Source organism: Sus scrofa, chromosome 11 (assembly GCF_054392235.1).
Source record: "Sus scrofa isolate SSC_HxYL_T2T_F1_AM1 chromosome 11, Sscrofa_HxYL_maternal_Yorkshire_Landrace_v2.0, whole genome shotgun sequence".
NCBI lineage: Eukaryota > Metazoa > Chordata > Mammalia > Artiodactyla > Suidae > Sus > Sus scrofa.
In genome coordinates, this window is record NC_139393.1 from 18,563,092 (window position 1) to 18,575,364 (window position 12,273).

At 36.4% G+C, this 12,273-nt stretch overlaps 1 protein-coding gene across 6 annotated transcripts in view; it reads left to right on the forward strand.

The window, feature by feature from the left end:
• Nucleotides 1–12,273, forward strand: part of KPNA3 (karyopherin subunit alpha 3) — an 85,325-nt gene that overhangs the window by 54,372 nt on the left and 18,680 nt on the right. For 3 of the 6 annotated variants that reach the window (NM_001190230.1, XM_021065149.2, XM_084981135.1), the window contains 8 exon segments: nt 3,876–3,965; nt 4,159–4,188; nt 4,277–4,329; nt 4,467–4,562; nt 6,456–6,541; nt 8,866–8,952; nt 9,318–9,487; nt 11,809–11,853. In NM_001190230.1, coding sequence (NP_001177159.1) covers nt 3,876–3,965; nt 4,159–4,188; nt 4,277–4,329; nt 4,467–4,562; nt 6,456–6,541; nt 8,866–8,952; nt 9,318–9,487; nt 11,809–11,853 — 657 coding nt within the window. 6 annotated transcript variants of the gene reach the window in all.

The window sequence follows — 12,273 nt, forward strand, 5'->3', positions numbered from 1 at the left end:
AAAAAAAAAAAAGCTACATCTGGAATAAGTGCAAGACTAGGTTATCTGGAGGCATAGATATGGGAAGGGGAATTATAGCCATTTTTTTAAAATCAACCACAATTTGAATGTGAATAATTTTATGCCAATAAATTTGAAAACATAGGTGAAATGGAAAATTTCCTAGTGGAAAAAATTTACCCAACTTATTCAAGAAAAATAAAAAAACCTTAATAGGTCTAAAAATTAAATTATATCAGTAGCTAAAAATTTAACTTCCCCCACCCCTCTGAAAAGAAACAGTAACCTTACAGGTGGAACTCCAGCTAACATTCAGAAGACAATTTCAGCCATATTAAGTGGTTTCAGAGAAGGTAGAGGGAACACTTCCCAACTCATTTTTTGAGGCTAGCAAACCGTGACACCAAGAACCAGACCAAGACAGCATGAGAAAAGATGCTTAAAAACCAGTTTCACTTATGAACATACATTTTAAAAAAAGCAAATAAAATATTAGTTAATTGAATCTAATAATATATATCACACACACACACACATATATATATATCTCGTGTGTGTGTGTGTATATATATATATATATAATTTTATTTTTGCATTTTAGGACCACACCCGTCGCATATGGAGGTTCCCAGGCTAGGGGTCTAATCAGAGCTACTGCTGCCAACCTACGCCTCAGCCACAGCAATTCGGGATCCAGGCCTCGTCTTCGACCTACACCACAGCTCACAGCAAAGCCAGATCCTTAACCCACTGAGTGAACCCCCGACTTCATGGTTCCTAGTCAAATTTGTCTCCACTGTGCCACGACAGAAACTCCATATATATTTTTAACTCCGGGAGAGGTTTATCCCAGGACTTAATAAGGTTATAAATTTAACATTGCAAGATTCTAAGTTTAACATTAGAAAATCAATTAATTTACAACATTTATAGATGAAAGAGGAAAACTGTTCATTTCAGTAGCTACAAAAAGAAGCACAACTTAATAAAATTAATTACATATTGTGGCTTAAAAAAAGATAAAAGAAAAACTTCATAAATTAGGATTAGAAAGGAGCTTCCTTACAGCAGAGATAATATATAATGGTAAAATGCTATCCCTGGATTGGACATCCGTATATAGAGGAGGCGTTGGTTGTATTTATGCTTTATATTGCTTTTATGCCTGAAATACCTGGGAGAGTAGGAGGAATGGGGGGAGTAAGATCCCTAAAAGGCCTTTTGGAAGCTTGATTACTCAGGCTCTGGGGAAGTTAAAGGAAACAACGAAAATAGAATGAAGTCAGGGTTAGAATAATTTTTGTTTTATTATCTGTTCATGGATAAACTTTATTGAAAGTTTTAAAAGTGGGTTAAAGTCTAAGAGATGTTAAAAATTACCATATAATAGATTTTAAGATTAACTGTGTTACAAAGTATAAAGCATAGATTTTTAAAAATTTGGTAACCATTTTAAACTTGAAGTTTGAAATTCATAGTTGCAGGGATAGCACAGAAAAACCATACACCCATTGCTCACTCAGCACCTGGCTTCCTTGATTCTTTGCATTTTTCCATATTTGCCTTTTTCTTACTTTCTGACACACACATACACACACATACATCTTTTTTTTCTTTCCTTGAAGCAGTTAAGTTGCAGCATAGTGCCCCATTACTCCCGCAATACATCAGTTCATACACCTTTCGACATGACGACGGTGCATGTGTCGAGTTTACATAGATAAATTTTACTATCTAATTCATAGACCCTACTCATATTTTGCTGGTTGTTCCTTATAATTCCTTTATATCCAAGCTAGGATTAGACATTGCAGTTAGTGTCATGTTTCTTAAGTCTCCTTCAGTCCAGCAGTTCTTCAGTCTTTTTTTTTTTTTTTGTCTTTTGTTTTTTTTTTTTTTTTTGTCTTTTGTTGTTGTTGTTGTTGTTGCTATTTCTTGGGCCGCTCCCGCGGCATATGAAGGTTCCCAGGCTAGGGGCTGAATCGGAGCTGTAGCCACCGGCCTACGCCAGAGCCACAGCAACGCGGGATCCGAGCCTCGTCTGCAACCTACACCACAGCTCACGGCAACTCCAGATCGTTAACCCACTGAGCAAGGGCAGGGACCAAACCCGCAACCTCATGGTTCCTAGTCGGATTCGTTAACCACTGCGCCACGATGGGAACTCCAGTTCTTCAGTCTTTATCTTTCATGATGGTGTACTTAAAGGAAGAGTACGGACTATTTTTTGTTTGCTTGTTTTCTTATGGCTGCACCACGGCATGTGGAAGTTCCAAGGCCAGGAATTGAATCTGAGTCACAGTTGGGACCTACACCATAGCTGCAGCAGCACCAGATCCTTTAACCCACTGTGCCGGGCCAGGGATAAAACCACGTATCTGCAGTGACCGAAGCCACTACAGTTGGATTCTTAACCCAATGTGCCATGGCAGGAACTCCCCACACCAGTTTTTTTTTTTTCTCCTTTTAGGGCAGCACCTGCAGCATATGAAAGTTCCCAAGCTAGGGGTCAAATTGGAGCTGTAACTGTGGTCTGTGCCACAGCCACAGCAACACCAGATCTGAGCCGCATCTGTGACCTACACCACAGCTTAAGACAACACTGGATCCTTAGCCCACTGAGCAAGGCCAGGAATTGAACTCGAATCCTCGATACATCATACCAGAAGGCACATCATGCTGATTTTTCCCTTACTCTTGATGATAACCTTTGCCATTTGGTTAAGATGCTGTCTGCCAGGATTTTCCTCTATAAATTAAGAAGTATTTCATGGGGCAGCCACCTGAGACTATAAAATGTCAATGCATGGATTTTCATGTTTGTGACATGCATTAATTTTAAAATAGTAAAGAATTGAATAGTTACTACTAAAGAAGTATGCTGAGATGTAATTTGAAGTTAGTAATCTCCTAAGCATTAGCATATACATAAGCATCAGTTTGTGTAAACATACTTGCTTATACATAGGATAAAAGTAGATGCATGCAGATAAGTGAGTAAGCTTCAGCTATATAGTTCTAGTATTAATTTTCCTTTTTTTTGAATTTTAACATCAGTATTAATACCTCATCAATAACTTATAATCAAATACTTCTGTAAATATTGTGTTGAAAACTAGAAAGTAAATCCTTTGAAATTTTAAGTTGAAAAGGATCTTAGAAATCATTTAATCTTTCGTTTAATTTATTTGACTTAATTCTGTAGACAAACTAAAAATTTAGAGGAAACTGTAATTTATCCAAAGTTGCATATTGTGTGAAATGGCACAAGTTGCCATTATAAGCAGTTGAAATCTCATATAATACAGAAATATTTTTGCTAGTATAGACTTCTTCTTATAAAAGCCATGTGGCAAAAGTTAAAATCTGGGGTGATAGCAAGTAGGTGGCATTTATGCTAATAAGTTTCCATTCCCCACACTCCCAACAAACATACAGATTTAATAAACGTTTGAGCAGTGAACTCTTTCTCATTAAGCTGACTTCTTAATAAATTGCTTCAGGCAACCATTAGCAATAAGTTGATGAAAGCTAGCCAAATAGTTGAAATATACTTGCTAGACTTAATAATAATAATAATTTTAATTTTAAAATTTAAATCCTCACTACAGGTTAGGAGGCACAGTATTGGTCAAAACAATTGGTACTTGATAAATTTTGTATGTGTGTATATGAAAGCTGATCTTTAAGCCAGTCAATTTTGTTACCAAATCCAAAATGTAGCCTGTCATTGGTTTGCAGTATATACGTATAATTCATATTACCCTGATTTAGAAAACAGTTTCACAATTGCCTGATAGTTGAGATAATTTTAATGGATTTTTCATTAACAGCAGCCCTCGTGACTTCTAAACTATTTATTGGTTACCTTTCAGAACAAAAGAGATGAACACTTACTGAAAAAAAGAAATGTTCCCCAAGAAGAAAGTTTAGAAGATTCAGATGTTGATGCTGATTTTAAAGCAGTATGTTATTTTGTTCTTATAAGGTGTTTTAAAGATAATTTTTTGTAATAGCCAGAGAACTTTGTTCTCAATCTAAGGTCAATTTTACAATGATAATTAAGGTACATTAACTCTTAACTTTAGTCAATAGATTATTTAATTAATAAATTTTGCTATTAAACTACTTGCTGAACTATCTTTTTTTCTTTTTAAGCAAAATGTCACACTAGAAGCTATATTGCAGGTATGTTATGAATATAATATTTTCATTTTGAAGTATTTTGACATTGATTTTTATTTTTAATTTCTAAAATTTACATTTGATGTTGCAGAATGCCACAAGTGATAACCCAGTTGTCCAGTTGAGTGCTGTCCAGGCTGCAAGGTAAGTACTAATTTATCCAGAGAGAGAATGATGTGACACCTAGGGTGTCTTAGCTGATAGTCTGGAAATAGTATGTTGTTATTTCTGTTCATAGTTTGAAAATGATAGCAGTTAATTTCTTATATTTCTTTTTCTAGAAAGCTGTTATCCAGTGACAGAAATCCACCAATTGATGACCTAATAAAATCTGGGATTTTACCAATTCTAGTTAAATGTCTAGAAAGGGATGATAAGTAAGTATGAATTTGACTCTCTGTTCACTTATTTCAGCTAAGAGAAAATTTATGATTATTTAACCAGTGGGTTCTATTTGGTTTTATTACATTTTTCATTTGTCATGCATTTTCGTGTAATTTTCTTATTCTGTGATCATACTCAGCAGACATAAACTGCTTCTCTTTTTAATGTATAACATACATGTTTGTATATCTTCTAGGAAAATTTTAGCTTCTGTTTATTGTCTATTGTAACTTGTCTCAAAGATTTATAGTCTTTGTTAGTTGGGTTTTTTTAAGTAATATTTTAAAACAACCCAAATAGTGTTTGAGTCACTCTTTGCTTATGAGTCTATATATAGATTAACCTCATGACTTGAGTCAACATGAATGGTTTCCAGAACTGAGTGGCTCTTTCTTACCCCGGGAATATTCCAGCGGATCCACTGATACTCTGTGAAGTCTTTAACAGAACTCCAACCATGATTAGTTGTCTAACTTCACGGTTTTCATTTGTGATAAATTAAAAATAAGAGGGCAGCTTATAATTTTCCAGAATAGAAAGGGAAAAACACCACCTCATTCTCTTTCTTCAGTATTTATAGGGTTTCTTCTGAGTCCTTAACCTTGACTGTCCTTGGTTTTTGCTCACTACCACCAGCTCCTACCTTGTTATTCTATTTAAAAGAATATATGTTTAGTATCTATCCTAACTTAATGTAAATAATTCCTTCTTAACAGATTTTTCCTACATCAGCCTTTAACCATTTTTTATCCATTCTGCATGGACTTCAACATTATTTCCTTCCATCCTTCCTCCCTCCCTTCCTCCCTTCCTCCCTCTCTCTTTCTCCTTTTTACAGCCACACCTGTGGCATATGGAAGTTCCTGGGCCAGGGGTCGAATTGGAGCTGCAGCTTCAGGCCTACACCACAGCCATGGCAATACCAGATCCCAGCCATATCTGTGACTCATGCCGCAGTTTGTGCAATGCTGGATCCTTAACCCACTGAGCAAGGCCAGGGATTGAACCAGCATCCTCATGGACACTGTGCCAGATTCTTAATGTGCTGAGCCACAATGGGAACTCCCAACATTGTTTTCTTTACTTGACTTTTCAGTAGCACTCTATACTTAGTATGTCTATAGAATAAACTCCAAGTTCTGAAGCCTGAGATGTGGGGCCTACTAGTCCCACCACACATGCACTTAAGATAACCTACCCTTTCAGTTTCGTCGCATGTTATATTTTTGTATACCTTCTTGGCTTCAGCTCTCTTGATCTCTTCCCAGTCATCTGTATACATCATGATCATCCCACCCATGATACTTATTTGTATTTCCAGCTGTCGGCGCCTTTCTTTATTTATCCCTCTTTGAAAAGCTTCTTCGGTATTCTTTTTTTTGTGTGAGAGCTTCCTTCACAATTCCAGTTTATAATGATCTCATCCCTTTAGCAAAATTATGTAGCCTTATAATATCTCCAACATATAAAGCAGATGGTGTAGTGGAGTCAGAGCTTTAAGACCTGCCAGAAGTTGTGGCAGTGATTCAGATAAGATGATGAGGGCTTCAGCTAGCATAGTAATATGAGGCATGGTGCTAGAAATAGAAGAAATAGTTAAGAGGTAAAATTGATATGACCTATTGATTAGATGTCTGTGGGAGAGGAAGGAGTCGAGAAAAATAATGAATGGCTAAATGTTGCAGTTACCAGTGGACATACAGAAGTAAGTTTATATTGACTGACTTTGAGAGCCAGTGAGACATTCAGCTGGAGAAATCCAACACGCAGTTGGATACAACAGGGTGAAATTCAAGGACAAAGTAAAGGATAACCTTATAATCTGCAGGTCATAAATATAAATGGTAATTATATGTCTAAAGATTGTTTTTATTGTTTTTTTACAGTCCTTCATTACAGTTTGAAGCTGCTTGGGCATTAACTAATATAGCATCAGGAACTTCTGCACAGACGCAAGCTGTTGTACAGTCTAGTAAGTAAATTAACTTCCTTACTTGCTGGACTTTTTTTTTTTGGTTATACTCACAGCATATGGAATTTCCTCGGTCAGGGATCAAATCTGAGTCTCAGCTGCAACCTACCACAGCTGTGGCAATGCCAGGTCCTTAACCCATTGCACTGGGCCAGAGATCAAACCCATGTCACTACAGAGAACACTGGATCCTTAAGCTGATGAGCTATAGCAGGAACTCCCTGGACTTTTTTTTTTTTTTTTTTTTTTTTTTTTTTTTGAGCAGAAGGATAGAAGTGGGGTTTTATTGTAAACACAGTTTTGCCTTATAACATTTTTAAACTCATGAATATTTTAAGTTATGATAGTTGATATCTTTCCTATAGCCATCAGTAATCTATCATTTAATAATTTGAATTGTGGTTACTAAAAAGTGAATAAAGGTTTTATATTTTATAAACCACCTCCTAATGATAGGTTTTAAATTTTCTGTTTTGGAGTTCCCATTGTGGTTCAGGTAAAACAAACCTAACTAGCACCCATGAGGATTCAGGCTTAATTCCTGGCCCTGCTTAGTGTTAAGGATCCCGCATTGTTGCAAACTGTGGTGTGGGCCCAGATATTGTATTGCTGTGGCTGTGGTGTAGGCCAGCAGCTGTAGTTCCGATTCAACCCCTAGCCTGGGAACTTCCACATGCCGCAGGTGCAGCCCCAAAAAGCGAGAGAGAGAGAAGAGAGAGAGAGAGAAAGAAACAAAGAAAGAAAGAAAAGAAAGATAGATTCTGTTCCTAAGTGCTGAGTAGCTTACCACTTATGAAATAGCAGTAAGTTTCATTGAATCAGGTAGTAAGAATCTCTTTCTTTCACTTTTGTTTCAGATATTTCAGTAATGTCAAAGAAAAGGTTTCTAGGTAGATGTTAGTTGTAAAAGAAAGGGAACAGATTTTAGACTAAGGCTTTCAATAGAGACTAGTAGGTACCATTAAATAACAATATTTTGTTTTCATTTTTAATTTTTTGGTTATTTTCCTTGTGTGGTAATTGATACTGGTATTCTGTTACAGAAGTGATGACTAAAATTAGTTAAAATACAAATATTAGTCGATTCAAACCTTCATACATTGCTGGTGGGAATGTAAAATAGTTCAGCCTTTTTAGAAAACAGTTTATCAAATGGTTAATCATAGAGTTACCACATGACCCCAGCAGTTCCCCTACTATGTGAAACTAAGAAATCTGAAAGCAGGTCCATATAAAGACTTGTACAGAAATGTTTTCAGCAGCATTACTCATCATAGCCCCCAAATGGAAATAACCCCAGTGTCCATTAGCTGATGAGTAGTAAACAAAATGTGATATACCATAGAATACTACTCAGCAATAAAAAAGAACAAAATGTGATATGCGCCATAATGTAGATGAACTGCAAAATCATTATTCCAAGCGAAAGAATCCAAACTACGTCTTATAAAATTTCATTAATATGAAATGTCCAGAATAGAAAAATCTATAGAGGCAGAAAGAGTAAGTGGTTGCCTAGAACTGGGGGAGAGAGTCTTAGGACTATTGTGGGTATGGGATTTCTTGGGGCAGGGGTGGTGTGATGGAAATGTTGTAAAATTAGATTGTGGTGATGACTACACAACCCTGTATAAATACTAAAAATCATTAAATTATACACTTAAAACAGACATTGTATTGCATGTAAATTATATCTCAGTAAAGCTATTAAAATGAGTATTTTAATTTAAACATTAAATAATACAGGTAGTATAGAGATAAACAGCTAAAAGTCCTACAGGTAGTATACAGTTGACTCAAATTTAAGAAAATTTAAGAAAAAGTGATCTAACTTTTTCTTAATTTCATATCTGAAGTGAGTACGATACCAATGTTTTGGAATTTGAATTAACATGTAAGTTATGTAAAGACTAAGTATTATAATGATAAGTTGTCTTGATACATAAAGTAGGCTTGATGTGGGAATACTCAGTTCTTTATAGTTAGTCCCCTATCAGCAATAGGGATCACACTGACTAGAAGTATTATATTCTAAGATTACATGTTCAGGATAGAAACTTTTTTTTAATATGTTATAAGAAAAATTTCATGCTGCTGTTTTCTTTTAATTAATACTATCATAGTAACTTTTAGACCCTCTCAATAGGTCTATTACTTGAATATTATTAGGGGAAATATAGAATTTATTTAGGATAAAGGTATTTGCCATGTTTATTCATTCAGTGAATTATAATTGGGCAGCTGTGGTGTGCCAAACTCTGCTGAAATCTATAAACTCTTCAACATTTTGCCGTATAAATAAGAGGTTTTTTTTTTTATTGTAGATGCCGTACCTCTTTTTCTAAGACTTCTTCATTCACCGCATCAGAATGTTTGTGAACAAGCAGTATGGGCTTTGGGAAATATTATAGGTAAGTTGCATTTAGGTTTGAAAAGACTCCACTTAAGTATCTTAATTAACTTTTTTCCTACATTGGCATAGCCATTACACACTATGTTTCCTCTAATTTTAACGTGGGTTGACTATCTTCTTGCCTCATTAATACTAACTTCAGATGGTACCTCTTTGAAATGGATATGAAATTTGCTATCAGGATTGGTAGGTTAAATTTGTGTTCCCCAAATCAAAATCTGGCGGAACAGCAGTGCTTGATGCCCTTGACTAATGGTGAGGAAACATAGAACATCAGTGTCCCGACATGAGCCATTGCATACATTTCAGACTTTCTCATCCTGAATGTAATTTTTTTTTTAAATACAATTTTCATTTCTGTAGGTGATGGTCCTCAATGTAGAGATTATGTCATATCACTGGGAGTTGTCAAACCTCTTCTGTCCTTCATCAATCCCTCCATTCCCATCACCTTCCTTCGGAACGTCACATGGGTCATTGTCAATCTCTGCAGGAATAAGGACCCCCCACCGCCTATGGAGACAGTTCAGGAGGTAAATGAAGAATTGCAAAGGCCAGATGGTATATTTTCCCTATGTTTATGCTTTAGATTTTCATGCACAGGAAATGAAATAATGCAAACACTGATTCCATTGCAGGTATGAGATTTTTTAAAGTAACGTGTCACACTTAACTTTTGCCTCCTGTGAAATACAAGTTGAGACTTGTGGCACCCGAATAAATGTCAGTCCACCCTAATTCAGGAAAACATAAAAAAATTCAAGCAGAAAAATGCCAAAGAAAATAAAATGTCAACATTTTATTGCTACATTGCATTGTTTTGTTGTTGTTGGCTTTTTTTTTTTCTTTTTCTTTTCTTTTTTAGGGCTGCAGGTGCAGCATATGGAAGTTCCCAGGCTAGGGGTCGAATCAGCTGTAGGTGCTGGCCACAGCCACATCTGCAACCTACACCACGGCTCATAGATCCTTGAGCCACTGAGCGAGGCCAGGGATCAAACCCACATCCTCATGGATACCAGTCAGATTTGTTACCACTGCACCACAACAGGAACGCCACACTGTTGATTTTTAACACTAAAAAAAACAAGGGATTGCTACAGATAAAATGATGAACTTAAATGTTCATGAGTGAGTTTGCCTGAAGTCCAATTGAAATTTCCCTTGATTCCTGACAAAATTAGTGCTCGTGATGTGTGACCTGCTTTGTGTTAAATATACGGATTAAAACAAAATAAAATCTTTTCTATTTACACCTGATTTGTAAATGGATCTAAGTATGTTAAGTTTCAAAAAATCCTGTATAGCCTTTAATCGCTTGACTGTAGAGAATGTTGATTATGAATCTTTAATCTTTTTTTTTTTTTTTTTGGTCTTTTGTCCTTTTAGGGCCATACCCGTGACATATGGAGGGTTCCCAGGCTAGGGGTCCAATCAGAGCCGTTACTGCTGACCTGCACCACAGCCACAGCAACGCCAGATGTGAGCCGAGTCTGTGACCTACACCACAGCTCACGGCGATGCCGGATCCTTAACCCACTGAGCAAGGCCAGAGATTGAACATACAAGCTCATGCTTCCTAGTCGGATTCATTTCCACTGCACCACAATGGGAACTTCTGAATCTTTCATCTTTATCGTTTTGACATCTTTTGCCTTCTTGGGCCACCTTTTGCCTTTAAGGGAAGGGTACTTAGTAATTCCTTCCAGTTCCACCCCACCCCCCACCCCCCAGATTTAAAGAAAGATCTGTAATGCCTGAATTCAGCAAACTTTATACTGGTCATAATTTTCTTGACTAAATCTGAGGTCTGAAACTTTAATTTGACTCACGTAGCGTCTTAAGATCTTATTTTTAGGAGTTCCCGTTGTGGCTCAGTGGTTAATGAATCCGACTAGGAACCATGAGGTTGCAGGTTCGATCCCTGGTCTTGCTCAGTGGGTTAAGGAGGATCCGGCGTTGCCGCCGTGAGCTGTGGTGTAGGTCGCAGACATGGCTTGGATCTCGCATTGCTGTGGCTCTGGTGTAGGCCGGTGGCTATAGCTCCGATTCAACCCCTAGCCTGGGAACCTCCATATGCCACGGGAGTGGCCCAAAAAAAATGGCAAAAAGACAAAAAAAAAAAAAGATCTTATTTTTACTTTATGCAGGTAAGTGAGACATTGACAGCAGTTTTAAGAATAGCTTTTTAGGAGTTCCCGTCGTGGCGCAGTGGTTAACGAATCCGACTAGGAACCATGAGGTTGCGGGTTCGATCCCTGCCCTTGCTCAGTGGGTTAACAATCTGGCGTTGCCGTGAGTTGTGGTGTAGGTTGCAGACGCGGCTTGGATCCCGAGTTGCTGTGGCTCTGGCGTAGGCCGGTGGCTACAGCTCCGATTCAATCCCTAGCCTAGGAACCTCCATATGCCGCGGGAGCGGCCCAAGAAATAGCAACAACAACAACAACAACAAAAAAGACAAAAATAAAAATAAATAAATAAATAAATAAAATTAGAAAGAATTAAAAAAAAAAAAAAGAATAGCTTTTTAAAAATAGCTGTGCGTATAGTTACATTTTCATTCTTTCCAGTTGGCGTATTTCATATAGAAGATTATTGAAAACAATTATTTTTCCTCTAAGAGACATTAATCTCTGCCAGATTTTAATTAGACATCTGAAATTTGGTTTTGGTTTTTCAGATTGAATTTAGCAGATTTTTATTTTCCCAATAGAGATTCACACAAATTTAATGTTGTTTTTCTTGCCCTGCAAATAATATTTATTGCTTAAAAAAAAAAACAAAAACCACTGTTATTCAGTTTTACAAAGACATCTTCATCAACTCTAGTTGTTACTTGTCTATCTTCTTTCCTCAGATTTTACCAGCATTATGTGTCCTCATATACCATACGGACATAAATGTAAGTAAAGCAGAAGCTTAGATTTGAGATTTTACTCTGGATGGGACTGAAAGGGGTATTTATTCTTAATGCTTTTATTAAATGTCACCATGTATCTTATTAACTTGTCCAGCTTCCACAATGTATAAGTAGTTTTCAGAAACAGGATTGAAGCTAAATTAAGTTTATATATATCTCAAGTGATTTATATAGCAAAAATAATAACTTTAGAGAAATTATCACAGATGTAGTTAGTTATTTGTATCATTATTATTAGTGTTTTGAAGTATCAGTATTTATAAAGTGATAAAAACTGTATAAAAACCACCTTCATAATTCTCTTAATTTCATTCAGTTTTTATATTGGATAGGCTAGATATTATTGTCCCCATTTTAAAGAATAAGACGGGGTTCCTATTGTGGCTCAGCAGGTTAAGAACC